We start from the raw sequence: 14,474 nt of genomic DNA on the forward strand, positions 1-14,474 counted from the left end.
TTGTTTTTCTACTGTATTAAATAATTATTTCATGCAATAAAATGCAATTTACCATATATACGCGAGTATAAGCCGACCCAAATATAAGTTAAGTTACCTTCTTTTACCACAAAAAAATGGGAAAACTTATTGACTCGAGTATAAGCCTGGTATGCATGGCCCCCTCATCCCCCATCCTCGTATGCATGCCCCCCCATCAGAAACACAAAAAAAAACAAAAACAACAACAAAAAAAACCACTATTCTACTCACCTTCCCTGCGCTCCCTCGCAGTCCTGTTCTGATGCCAGTAACTGATGCAAGCTTGTAAGTAACGCATGGGGCAGTGACGTCATGCGCTGCTTACAAGCAGAGGACCGCTGCCGGAATACTCACTTCTTTCCACGCCGGGACTATGGGCGTCGAGAGCAGCGAATATTCATTTCCTTAAGTAGCGGGTAGAACACAGCAGCTGCAGGAAGCAGGCGGCTGCAGCTAACCGTGTCTGCTATTAAAGATCAATGGATATTCACTGCTCTCCATGCCCATGAGAGTGGAGAGCTGTGAATATTCATTCCCTTAAGGTAGCGGGCACTTTAGAGCCAACAGCTTGTCCGCTATTAAAGACAAATTAATATTCACCATGGACGTGGAGAGCAGGGAATATACATTTCTCTTTAGTAGTGGGCACAGGTTAGCCACAGTAGCCAGCTCCTGCCTCCTGGGATCCGGTGCTCCGCTCCTCACTTGTGTATAATCCAAGGGGGGCTTTCTCAGCATAAAAAAATTTGCTGAAAAACTCGGCTCATACACGAGTATATACGGTAATTATGTAAAAATCATACAATGTAATTTTCTGAATTTTTTTTTAAGATTCTGTCTTTCATATTTGATGTGTACTTACGATAAAAATTACTGTACCGATAGCCAGATACCCAAGTTATATTTGAGGAAAACCATGAAATGCCTTCAGCTTTTGACTTATCAGCAATGCAACGTCAATTGGGCTTTTTTTTTTTTTTTCTGGGACGAGTTGTAGTTTTGAACGACACCCTTCATTTCGCCACATAATGTAGTCAAAAATGGGAAACAAATTCCAAGCACTGCAAAATTGTACAATTATTCCTGCATTTCCACTATTGATTTTTGGGGCTCTGACTTAACTGCGCTGTAGGGGGAAAAAAAATGACGTGGCAGCATGATTCTCCAAGTCAGCGATATCAAACCTGGCCAATTTTCTTGATATTTTAGAGGTGGAATAAAAACGTGGAAGGTTTTTTTTTTCAACTTTTTAAATTGTCCCTCAATGAAGCATTGAGCTCTTGTTTTCTGTGCCACAAGCTGACGCTTTCATTTATACAATTTTGGTCTAAATATGACATTTGAATGCTTTTTTTTATTCTCCATTTTTTTTTTTTGTAGAAGTGTGGAGACTGAAAAATGGTAATTCTAGTATTCTGTTTTTCTTTTTCTCTTTTTGGCATTTAAAGTAAGGCATAAATAACTTTATATTTTGATAGACTGGAATTTTTGGGCCAACACGATACTAAATACACACAACATACACTAGAAATAAAAACATACAAGTAATGTAATATTATATATATTTATATTTCTTCTCCAACTGTTTTTTTTTTTGTTCCTTTTTACTTTTTTTTTGTCCTTTTAGGGTGTGTGAATCTGTAACCACAGTATTATAATATCTAGTGAAATCTCTGTTATCCTTGGAAGTTCAGCCCGTGGCTGAGCTTCACAGGTGGAGCCAGATGGCAGCTATGATAGCCTTCTAGCCATTAGTCCATCGGAACATTATGGCAGTGTCGATGGAAATCATGGAGGTCAGTCAATGTCAGATGTTGGCATTTAAATGGTTAAACAGCAGTGACTGGAGCCAACCGTGGTCATAACAGCAACAGGCAGACACCGGGGAAGTAATACCTGCATCTACCTGGTAGGTTCATGAGCCAGCTCCATCCTTTCCATCAAAAAGTATAAAGTAGCAACCTATGATAAAAATCTAGGTCACAGTGCACCAAGATGGAATACAAGATGTCCTCCACACTGTCAGATTGGCCAAGTGTGCATGTTTATTTCAACGTGGAGCAGCAAATTAATCTGTTGTCAAAAGACTCCCATACACCGTTGACATTTACTCGCCCTGATCCTTTCATACATACACACACCCAGTTTGGCATTTCACTGAGAATGCCTTTTCTATACAGAGGGAAATAAGACACAGCTAGGACACATCTGGTAGAAGACAGTCTCCCGAGAAAAAAAACTTACTGAGCATTGCAATGAAACATGCCCGATTCTTCTATTCCCCGTATCGAGATACTGTCAGGACACACCGTATGCGTAAGGCAGTTGGGTTGGCCAGTCTTGCTCTACTGTGTATAGACACCACAACTTCACAACCCCATACGACATTGTTATATCATGTGACCGCTGTAGCCAATCAGTGGCCATTGCTCGTAACAAGGACTTGTACAGTAATGAACAGCTCCTTTAAAGGGAGTGCTTAAAATTACAGATATAAACACATCAACCTTGAATGTAGGTGCAGAGACCCCCAATTCCAGAGATGGGTCACTTACTGGACTGCTTGTTTGAGTGTTGATTAAATGGTGTTTTTTTTTTATTTTTAAAAATCAGCAAGAGATCACTAGAGGATTAGCAAACCTGCCGCCATGTAGTCGTCCGCATTCATTAGCTATGCATAACCCCGCCTCCACCACCGATTGGCAGCTTTCTGCCTATGCACAGAGTGCACCGAAAGTGTTATACAAAGATCAGCATTCAGGGAACTTGTAGATAAAACGGAGATCTTAACAACACTAAAAAGTAAGGGATGTACTGAAATCGCTGGATTCTTGATGTCTGTCCCTACATCATGCAGCTTTCAGATGGTTTAACAAGAATCGGGGGGGGGGGGGGGGGTCAATGTTTCCTACATTTATAAAGAGAATGACAAATTTTCATTTTACCTTTTAAAAGAAAAAAAAAAACAAAACTGAAAAGTAACCTCATTATATAAAAACAAAGGAAAGAACAAAAAACACAAAAATGCAAAAAGAAATACATGGCCGTAATTACCTGAAGCAGATTTAATGGCCTCAAGTTGGGATTGTTTTTTATACCAAAAGGACCACCTGTTGGAGAAAAGTGTCTGTTTAAAAATGCAGCAGAAAGGCCGAGAAAAAGCAAAGCTTTCTAGTGGCATTCTAAACAACGGAACGTCACAATGGATCAGCGTCAGTCAGTACTGTGCCGATACTTCTATACCGGTGTTGGTAAGAAGGACATTGGCTCGTTGGTGTCTTCTGTGTATAATATGCTTTATATTGTATTCTGGTAGACTTTCTATTATTACAACCATGTTAGAACATGCTACTTTTGGCATTCAGTACTAATACAAAAAAAAATAAACATTTTTTATGTAGATGTGTGCAATTTCAAATTTGACTAGAAATAAGTATTAACACATTCAAAACAAACAAAAAAAAAGTAATTTGTTAAAAGCAAAAAAAAAAAAAAAAAAAATCACCAAACCTTCACCAAAAACTAAGTGATACTGACCTGCCTGAGAGGCAGACTGCATGGTGGCTGGCAATGTGCCCGGCATTGTACCTGGCACAAGGCCTCCTGATGGTAACATGCCACTCAGATTTATCCCTGCAGGGGTAATGGCACCAGTACTACACCCCAGCATGGTATTTGAGCCACTCATCATTGCCTGTGGGCCACTGCGGAACAGGAAAGAAAGTGAATTAATATCTATAGAATTCAAAAAATGTTCTTTTTTTTTGGTTTTAAAGCTCTACTTCATGATGTGTAGTCTGTGCTAGACGTGTGGCTACTGGTGACGGAGGGCGTGGCTCACAATCCTCTGGGGCGTATACTTAGGTTGCTCTGTTTTATAAGCAACGCCCAGTTAGAAAAGGTCCTAAAAACTGGCACTAAATAAAAAGGCCCATATCCTTGGAATTGTATGATGGGATACAATGCAAGAAAAACAAAAAAAGCAAACAAAAAAAAAAAAAAAAAAGATACTCAAGGGAGCCACGAGAATAAAATAAGAGCCAAAACTGGTAGCTTTGGCGTGGTGACATTATTAATTTGGTATTTTATATTGATCAGCCCCATAGGCAACGTTAAAGAGAATCTGTCTGCAGGTTTTTGATAATTCATCTGAAAACAGCATGATGTAGGAAAAGAGAAGCTGAACCCAACTATGTATCACTTAGATTACTGGGTGCAGCCGTTCTGACACAATCGGAGCTTATAGATTTGGAATTAAGCAGAGCTGAGGAAGCTGCTCCCGCCCTCACCAGGCTCTACATGTACAAAGGCCATAGATAGTGAGCTGCTTATCACAGGAGGGGGCGTGTCTAGTCTGCCATGTTAATCCCTTAGTGATAAATCCTTCACGGTTAGTAAACAGCAGCACTCACTGTGACAAGTGACACATCCCTGAATTCTGTATTTCAGTCTCCATCTCCTGCTGTCTTCAGATTAAATAGCAACAGCCTACTGACAATCCCCTTTAAAATGGCAATTTGGAAATAAACTGGAAGAAATATAGTAATACAGCTCTGGCAAAAATTAAGAGACCACCACATCAAATCCCTGTCATGGGCAGCCCATTCTCCAGACCTGAATCCCATTGAAAACCTCTGGAATGTAATCAAGAGGATGATGGATAGTCACAAGCCATCAAACAAAGAAGAACTGCTTACATTTTTGCGCCAGGAGCAGTGTGAAGGACTGGAGGAAAGCATGCCAAGACGCATGAAAGCTGTGATTAAAAATCATGGTTATTCCACAAAATATTGATTTCTGAACTCTTCCTGAGTTAAAACATTAGTATTGTTGTTTCTAAATGATTATGAACTTGTTTTCTTTGCATTATTTGATGTCTGAAAGCACTGTTTTGTTTTTTTTTTATTTTGACGATTTCTCCTTTTCAGAAAAAAAACAATTTATTGCTTGGAAATTCAGAGACATGTTGTCAGAAGTTTGTAGACTAAAAGAACAATTTATATTCTACTCAATATACCTACAAAGAGAAAAATCAGACAAACTGAACATTTGAAAGCGGTCTCTTAATTTTTGCCAGAGCTGTACATAATTCTAGAATACAACACCTCCATAATATGGCATCTAATGCCTTGATTTTCACCAGAAAAAGTACTAGGAGCTGCCATAGGAGAGAGCCATATGGTGCAAATCCTCTATGGTGGAAAGTAAGAAATGTACTATAAACCCCCCCCCAATCCTGTGTACGTAAATTACATCTGACTAAAAACACATTTCGGTGGAAAATTAGAAAGGTACGCTAACTTGTCAGAAGCTTTTTAGAGGGGAAAGGTAAAGATGTAGACGTCACTCACTGTTCAGCAATTAAAATGCCACCTATATTTTCCAGATTCATTGCATGGAAATATGTACTTTCCATATACAAAGAGGACTGACATTAGACTAGAGGCTCGGTCATACGTCAGTGTGCGTTGGTCCGAGCATAGACTGGTCGCAGCTCTCCCAACTAGAGTGTGATAGTTTCATGTATTTCGATAAGGCTGTCACGCTCAGGTTGGGCCAGTCGGTGTATTGCGGTCCGTGTATTGCACGGATATTTGAACGAGCCTTAAAAGATCCATATGTAAATAGACTGCAAGTGCACTGGGCGTTGCAAGTGAACTTGCAGCCAACAAACCCTTATTCAGCTCTCCCTGCTCCGCAAAGCCCAAATGCTGCTTCACCGACAGCAGAGACAGAGACTGTTGACTGTGACATTATCTAGAGACCGCAACCTCTGTTTCCAATCAGCCATGAGCGGGCCAGTCCAGTGCACTTGCAGTATAATTTACAGTGGGGAAAAAAAGTATTTAGTCAGTCAGCAATAGTGCAAGTTCCACCACTTAAAAAGATGAGAGGCGTCTGTAATTTACATCATAGGTAGACCTCAACTATGGGAGACAAACTGAGAAAAAAAAAAATCCAGAAAATCACATTGTCTGTTTTTTTTTCATTTTATTTGCATATTATGGTGGAAAATAAGTATTTGGTCAGAAACAAGCAATCAAGATTTCTGGCTCTCACAGACCTGTAACTTCTTCTTTAAGAGTCTCCTCTTTCCTCCACTCATTACCTGTAGTAATGGCACCTGTTTAAACTTGTTATCAGTATAAAAAGACACCTGTGCACACCCTCAAACAGTCTGACTCCAAACTCCACTATGGTGAAGACCAAAGAGCTGTCAAAGGACACCAGAAACAAAATTGTAGCCCTGCACCAGGCTGGGAAGACTGAATCTGCAATAGCCAACCAGCTTGGAGTGAAGAAATCAACTGTGGGAGCAATAATTAGAAAATGGAAGACATACAAGACCACTGATAATCTCCCTCGATCTGGTGCTCCACGCAAAATCCCACCCCGTGGGGTCAGAATGATCACAAGAACGGTGAGCAAAAATCCCAGAACCACGCGGGGGGACCTAGGGAATGAACTGCAGAGAGCTGGGACCAATGTAACAAGGCCTACCATAAGTAACACACTACGCCACCATGGACTCAGATCCTGCAGTGCCAGACGTGTCCCACTGCTTAAGCCTGTACATGTCCGGGCCCGTCTGAAGTGTGCTAGAGAGCATTTGGATGATCCAGAGGAGTTTTGGGAGAATGTCCTATGGTCTGATGAAACCAAACTGGAACTGTTTGGTAGAAACACAACTTGTCGTGTTTGGAGGAAAAAGAATACTGAGTTGCATCCATCAAACACCATACCTACTGTAAAGCATGGTGGTGGAAACATCATGCTTTGGGGCTGTTTCTCTGCAAAGGGGCCAGGACGACTGATCCGGGTACATGAAAGAATGAATGGGGCCATGTATCGTGAGATTTTGAGTGCAAACCTCCTTCCATCAGCAAGGGCATTGAAGATGAAACGTGGCTGGGTCTTTTAACATGACAATGATCCAAAGCACACCGCCAGGGCAACGAAGGAGTGGCTTCGTAAGAAGCATTTCAAGGTCCTGGAGTGGCCTAGCCAGTCTCCAGATCTCAACCCTATAGAAAACCTTTGGAGGGAGTTGAAAGTCCGTGTTGCCAAGTGAAAAGCCAAAAACATCACTGCTCTAGAGGAGATCTGCATGGAGGAATGGGCCAACATACCAACAACAGTGTGTGGCAACCTTGTGAAGACTTACAGAAAACGTTTGACCTCTGTCATTGCCAACAAAGGATATATCACAAAGTATTGAGATGAAATTTTGTTTCTGACCAAATACTTATTTTCCACCATAATATGCAAATAAAATGAAAAAAAAACAGACAATGTGATTTTCTGGATTTTTTTTTCTCAGTTTGTCTCCCATAGTTGAGGTCTACCTATGATGTAAATTACAGACACCTCTCATCTTTTTAAGTGGTGGAACTTGCACTATTGCTGACTGACTAAATACTTTTTTTCCCCACTGTACATATGGATAATGGATCAAGACAACATTGGTATGGTCAGTGGGTTATACATCATTAACTCTGGTTGTCCCCCAAAAAAATACTGTCAACCGGTCTAAATTACACTCCAAAAATAGTGAGCACTATTTATATCCAATAATTTAGTGGTCTACCAAACTTCAATTGGTCGACACCTTGTTATTCTTTTCCGTTATATATGCCGTTTTAATTACTAAAATTCCAAAAACACAAATGCCTTCCAACTGGAATATGACTAAAGGGATTCATATATGCTACTTTAGATTACACTGCGGTCTGAACTCTCAACTTTTGTCCATTTTTATAGCACTTGCCATATAAGAATGACAGGTTCTCCTCCTGCACTTGTTAGTACAACCTCCTCACAGACTGCACAGCTCAGCGGTTCTCAATATGGCCGCGAGTGGAGGAACAGGTGGCCGGACCTCTCCATCTGCCTTCTCCAATGGAAAGACATCACACATGGTAAAACAGCTTTCCAACTGGAGGAGGCCGATTGACAGAAGCGGTCATGTCCTCCATTATCGGCCATATTGAAAACAAGAGAACTGACCAGTCTGTGATGAAGGCTGTACTGACAAAGTACCGGAGGAGTACCTGTAAGTGCCAGAACATCATGTCCCCATACAGACATTTTATACATTATGATAAAGTGGACCACCCCTGTAAATAATGTAAACACACACTTTAAATGTATTTGACCAAAGCAGATAAGTAAGGAAATCAATGTATCTAAAGTTTTGTCTCTTAAAATTTACTCCAAAAACAAAAAGCAGTAAAAAGAAGCAAAAAAGTGACACAAAGAAGGAAGGGTAGACTGAGGAGATCCATGATAAGATAGGCCAAGGCCAGCCATACACTACCATGGTGAAGGACCAGAAAGCGGACATACAAGTGCAGAAGATGGAAATGAAATGCAAGGATAAAGGGCAACGCTAGCAGAAGGAAGGCTCGCTTTATTATGAGGACAAGTGTCTTAGAAGTCTGAGGAAATAAGACAAGAAGTGAGACGATGGCAATTTTATTGATGGAAAAGTATTTGTGCAGAACACACAACGGCCCTAGAGGATCATGTACTGTGTAGTGAACCGATCAGTAAGACTACTCTATAGAACTCCCACCTGGTGTTGAAGGAGTAAAAAAAAAAAAAACAAAACAAAAAAAAAACCAAGATCATTGTTGAGCCTGCGTGTTGTACAGTTTGTGGGAAAAGAAATAACTCAAATTTTATTAATTAAAATGCCTGCTTATTCTGGGTTTAGGAGTCCAGTGGGCGGTTCTAATCAACGTTTGACAGCCTTCCTTTTATAAATATGCATGCAGATCGCTGATTAGGACCGCCCACTGGACCCCTAAACCCACAATGAGCAGTGTTTCAATGTGTAAAAGACAAGCTATAAAGAATCCCATAACATCCTACTAATCGCCCTGCTGTGTTTATTTTGGTCCATAGCTACAAGCCACCTTATACTAGTCTTCTTAGTTTGATGGTTGCCTTCTATAACAAAACTATCGAATATTAAAAATACATTAATTTATTAATCCATATTTGCAAAGAGTATTTTTCTGACCAAGTGCTTCAGATATTTTTGATAGACCTAGACTTCAAAAAACGCTAAATGTTTTATATTTTATCAGCCTTTGTAAAGTTATGACTTTTTGCAATTACTCTATTCGCTTATTTAGCTTCTCTCTGCTATGCAGAAAGTGGTGTTTTAGCTGCCTAGTTCATGCTCCCTCACAAGCTGGTTTGAACTGCTGCTCTAGCACAAATCGATACGCAAACACTATTTACAATGTATGGATTCTTGCTAGAGCAGCAGTTCAAAGCGGCTTCTCAAGTAACATGAACTGGTCAGCTAAAACAGCCCTTTCAGGATGGTGTTTAAGAGAGAAGAAACATAAGGTCATGGAACAGAACTGTATTTAGACATTGTATACTCATGGGATAGGTCTTAAATATCTGTTCAGAGGCTGTGGAACAGGAGTAGAGGAAGATAACATTTTTTTCCCCATAAAGCAATAAATTCGGCCAAACAAAAACCACTGGAGTACAGAAGTACAAAGAACTTACCATCCGACTACATTGATGATATTAAGTCCTGCGGGGTTTGTCATTACTTGGGTGGAGGCCGTTCCAGTTGTTACAGATGTTACCATGTTGGACAGCGGAATGGTCATTACAGGTAACCCCTGACTCAGAGACATTTGCTGCTGAGCAAACGGTGCTATCAAAGTAGTCTGGGAATTAAAACTTGGATCTTGGGGTGTGGGGGTTACAGAAGGAGTGAGAGAAGTGGAGCTCAAAACATCGGGTGGGTGCGGTGTCGATGAAGGGGTGTTGGTTGGTGTAGGAGTAGATGGTTTGGGAGTTCCAGATCCTGCTCATTGAGAAAAATAAAAAGAGCACTAGTACAAAAAACACAATGTTAAATGTGGAGGAAAGAAGAAAAACAAACGAAAAAAAAAAAAACAGTATAGAGTGTTCTTCTATTATGTGTCTTGTAAGTTACATCTTAAAATATTCTAGAAGATTTACTATTTGTTGTTTTGTTTTTTTTTAATTTGTGCTTTTTTTGTGACATCATTGAATTTTGCTGAATAAAAAGACAGAAAGAAAACACCTTGTTAACAGATTGCAAATGCTTCAAACCCATTTAATGGCAAAACAAATCAGAGGAATATAATGTTTTGTTAGTAAAGGCTGAAGCAAACATTTCAGTTTCCAAAACACAAAAAAAAAGTCACTCATTTTTGCTTTTTTTTTTTCTTTTTTTAAATATGACAAATTTCCAAAATCATTTTCACACATGGCATGCAACTTTAAAAAATTCAGAGATACAACCATGAAATCACTTCAATCCTAATCATTAAAAGCCAGTCTTGCCTGCAACATACAGCATTACAAACGGCTGGCCGACTTCAATGCAACCGAAGTAGTTTTTAAAAAATAAATGAATATATGCGTACGGTAATCGTAAAAACGTACAATGACTTGCAGTCATCTTTGCACATGTCCAGCAGCTTTCATGCACTCGCATAATACTTTTGAGGCAACTTAAAATAATATATTAAAAGACGTATTAAAGTGACAGCGTTCAAAAAAAGTCGTGATGAAGGGTGCTGCGCCCTGCCCAGGCTACACATGTATAAAACAGCAGAGCTGGAAGAGCTTAGTCCGAGGTCTCGTTAAAAATGGCAGCATCTAAATATCAAATCATCATACAAAAAGGAGTAATGCCGCGCTTCATTTCGTCATGTCGAATACCTGGTTTGCATTGCATTATTATTTTTTTTTTTTTTAAAGCATGAAAACACAAGTCATTCTGGTATCATAAATATGCACACACAAAGGGTGCATACAGAAAAAAGAAAAAATATGTATACATGGATATATAAAACATGACGACAATTACATTAAAACACAAATACATACAGTTTCACAAGAACACATTGCTAGAAAGTCTACGAGGCTTTGACAAGCATTGGAGCGCACACAAGCACACACGATGGCGTCACCAATCCATTAGACAGAAGAGCTTAATCTTGAGGACCTCTACACCAAAGGCCTATGGAGATTTAATGGAGAATTTAGGTCGTGACTCACTTTGTGAAGAGCCTGCAGGTGACATAGCTGCGGGGGAGAGCATGCCGACTTGGTTAAGGTCCACGGACTGTTTACGAGAGATGCTGGGAGGTTTGGATGGTGGAGGAGTTGTGGACTTCAGGTGACCTCCTGACTGCTGGGGACTAAAAATATTACCTGAAAATATTTAAGAATATTATATGTGAGTGATGATCTTATATCATCATAAGGCAAATTACTGTCGGCGATATCGTAATGCCTAGCTTCAACATCCTATATCATCGCAGAGAGGACCATGCAAGAGAGGTAGGTTGTCCTGCCAATGATGCAACATAGAGGTATAGTAGATGGTATGAATACTGTGCAGCTGTTAAGGGAAGCTGTCAAAGTTGAGGAAAGTTTATTTTTCTTTTTACCTGCATATATATGGTTGATCTGTAAAGTAAATTGCAATACAATGCTGTTTGACCACCTTATTTAAAGTGCAGCTACCAGGGGAAAAAAAAAATCAACTGAAATTTCCTCCCCGCCGGCTTTCAGTCATGGGGCTGTGCACCGAGTAGTTACTGTCACCGCTTACTGTTCTGTGAGCAGCAGCTTGCTCTGGCACGGTGAAAGCTCGCTGTGCACAGATGTGCCGCATGTGCTTACAGTATTGTGAGCAGTGACTGTAACCTCTCTGTGCACGCCCCAATGACTGAAAGCCGGCGGCTCACGGGAGGAAAGAAGTTCATTTTCTCCCAAGTGCTGTACCTTCAGTAAGGCGGCTGGCCAGCATTGCAAAGCTATTTAGAATCATAGAATCGTAGAGTTGGAAGGGACCTCCTGGGCCATCTGGTCCAACCCCCAGCTCAAAGCAGGATTCGCTAAATCATCCCAGTCAGATGTCTGTCCAGCCTCTGTTTGAAGACTTCCATTGAAGGAGAACTCACCACAGCAGATTAACCCTAAACTAGCATTTGCTTGAGGTGACAAGTTCACTTTACATCTACAAAGACTATGGATTTTGCAAGATATGAACATAATCCAACATAGTCAACGTAGTTAGCTGTCAAATATAGGCACAAGTACGGCGATCACAGTGGTTGGCTTGAGATTAGATACCTTCATGGTGTTTTTTTTTTTTTTACCATGGAAGCCTTTCGGTGATGTACGGGAGTATTTCCCAACATAAACCCAATGTATACGTCTTAAGTATACTACAAATGCTGCGTGAATGTACCCTTAGGCCCTGCTCAAACTGTCCATCTTTACAGATGAGCACAGAAACCGTCTAGCCTCGAACACTGCAGAAATGCATTGTGAACAGGGTCTTATAGAAAACCCCTTGCAAAACCAACTAACCGTACCATTTATTATCTAGCAATTATTGTTTTAGGTCGAGGGCTTGTATGTTCTCTTTGAAAGTCATACGACACTCATGTATCTCATAGGCCAGGGGTGCACAACCACTTCTGGTCCTGGGGCCACATTCTCATGTGCCATCATTCCCAAATGTCGAATATGGCAACACCCTTATATCAAAAGGATATGCCATAAATGTCTGAAAGTGGTTCCCTGTAACTATGGGAATAAGAAATGTCCACTCTTCCCCCCAGTTGACATTTAGGAGAGGGGGTAGGCCATGCGTGAATTTGGCTCTCCCCATTTTAAACTTAAATGGCAAACTACAATGTAAAAGCCAGAAGCATAAAGGCCACCTGCAACTGGCACACATCTTTCTGGATTAACAGAGGGCTAAGGGATTCCATTCTCCTAAAAATGTATAGGGGGGGCAGAGATGACTGTGTACCACCCTCTCTTTTCTTTGATATGGAAACTACAATCAAACAGCCACACACAGGCCAGCATTGATAACTAAATGATTGGGGGCTGCATAGAATGGCACAACAGCCACATGTGGCCCCCGGGTTGCGCTCCCCTGGTACAAATCGGGAGCTGTGGATCGGAAACTACTGGCGGCCTACCACTGCCGTGAAGCTGGATTATCTACCATTTGATAATCTAGCACTTGCCATGCCCAATAGATGCAGACTAAACAGATTTTACCATAGTGGATAGACATGTTTTGTACAGTCATATGTAAAAGTTTGGGCACCCCTATTAATGTTAACCTTTTTTCTTTATAACAATTTTGGTTTTTGCAACAGCTATTTCAGTTTCATATATCTAATAACTGATGGACTCAGTTATATTTCTGGATTCAAATGAGGTTTATTGTACTAACAGAAAATGTGCAATCTGCATTTAAACAAAATTTGACCGGTGCAAAAGTATGGGCACCCTTATCATTTTCTTGATTTGAACACTCCTAACTACTTTTTACTGACTTCCTGAAGCACTAAATTGGTTTTGTAACCTCATTGAGCTTTGAACTTCATAGCCAGGTGTATCAAATCATGAGAAAAGGTTTTTAAAGTGGCCACTTGCAAGTAGTTCTCCTATTTGATTCTCCTATGAAGAGTGGCATCATGGGCTCCTCAAAACAACTCTCAAATGATCTAAAAACAAAGATTATTCAACACAGCTTTTCAGGGGAAGGATACAAAAAGTTGTCTCAGAGATTTAACCTGTCAGTTTCCACTGTGAGGAACATAGTAAGGAAATGGAAGAACACAGGTACAGTTCTTGTTAAGCCCAGAAGTGGCAGGCCAAGAAAAATATCCGAAAGGCAGAGAAGAAGAATGGTGAGAACAGTCAAGGACAATCCACAGACCACCTCCAAAGACCTGCAGCATCATCTTGCTGCAGATGGTGTCACTGTGCATCGGTCAACAATACAGCGCACTTTGCACAAGGAGAAGCTGTATGGGAGAGTGATGCGAAAGAAGCCGTTTCTGCAAGCACGCCACAAACAGAGTCACCTGAGGTATGCAAAAGCACATTTGGACAAGCCAGTTACATTTTGGAAGAAGGTCCTGTGGACTGATGAAACAAAGATTGAGTTGTTTGGTCATACAAAAAGGCGTTATGCATGCGCTGTATTGTTGACCGATGCACAGTGACACCATCTGCAGCAAGATGATGCTGCAGGTCTTTGGAGGTGGTCTGTGGATTGTCCTTGACTGTTCTCACCATTCTTCTTCTCTGCCTTTCGGATATTTTTCTTGGCCTGCCACTTCTGGGCTTAACAAGAACTGTACCTGTGTTCTTCCATTTCCTTACTATGTTCCTCACAGTGGAAACTGACAGGTTAAATCTCTGACACAACTTTTTGTATCCTTCCCCTGAAAAGCTATGTTGAATAATCTTTGTTTTCAGATCATTTGAGAGTTGTTTTGAGGAGCCCATGATGCCACTCTTCATAGGAGAATCAAATAGGAGAACTACTTGCAAGTGGCCACTTTAAAAACCTTTTCTCATGATTTGATACACCTGGCTATGAAGATCAAAGCTCAGTGAGGTTACAAAAC

The 14,474-nt window shown here is 40.6% G+C and overlaps 1 protein-coding gene across 8 annotated transcripts in view; it reads right to left on the bottom strand.

Moving 5' to 3' along the window:
* The window catches only part of SUPT20H (SPT20 homolog, SAGA complex component), a 107,912-nt gene that overhangs the window by 22,750 nt on the left and 70,688 nt on the right, over positions 1-14,474 (bottom strand). For all 8 annotated transcript variants that reach the window (XM_073583246.1, XM_073583243.1, XM_073583244.1 and 5 more), the window contains 4 exons: positions 11,083-11,238; positions 9,550-9,856; positions 3,559-3,725; positions 3,076-3,131 (listed from right to left, as the gene is read on the bottom strand). In XM_073583246.1, the coding sequence (XP_073439347.1) occupies positions 3,076-3,131; positions 3,559-3,725; positions 9,550-9,856; positions 11,083-11,238 (686 nt within the window). The remainder of the gene's footprint in view (positions 1-3,075; positions 3,132-3,558; positions 3,726-9,549; positions 9,857-11,082; positions 11,239-14,474) is intronic.

This window comes from Dendrobates tinctorius, unplaced genomic scaffold, assembly GCF_039654945.1.
Source record: "Dendrobates tinctorius isolate UK_male_01 unplaced genomic scaffold, ASM3965494v1 ptg000075l, whole genome shotgun sequence".
NCBI lineage: Eukaryota > Metazoa > Chordata > Amphibia > Anura > Dendrobatidae > Dendrobates > Dendrobates tinctorius.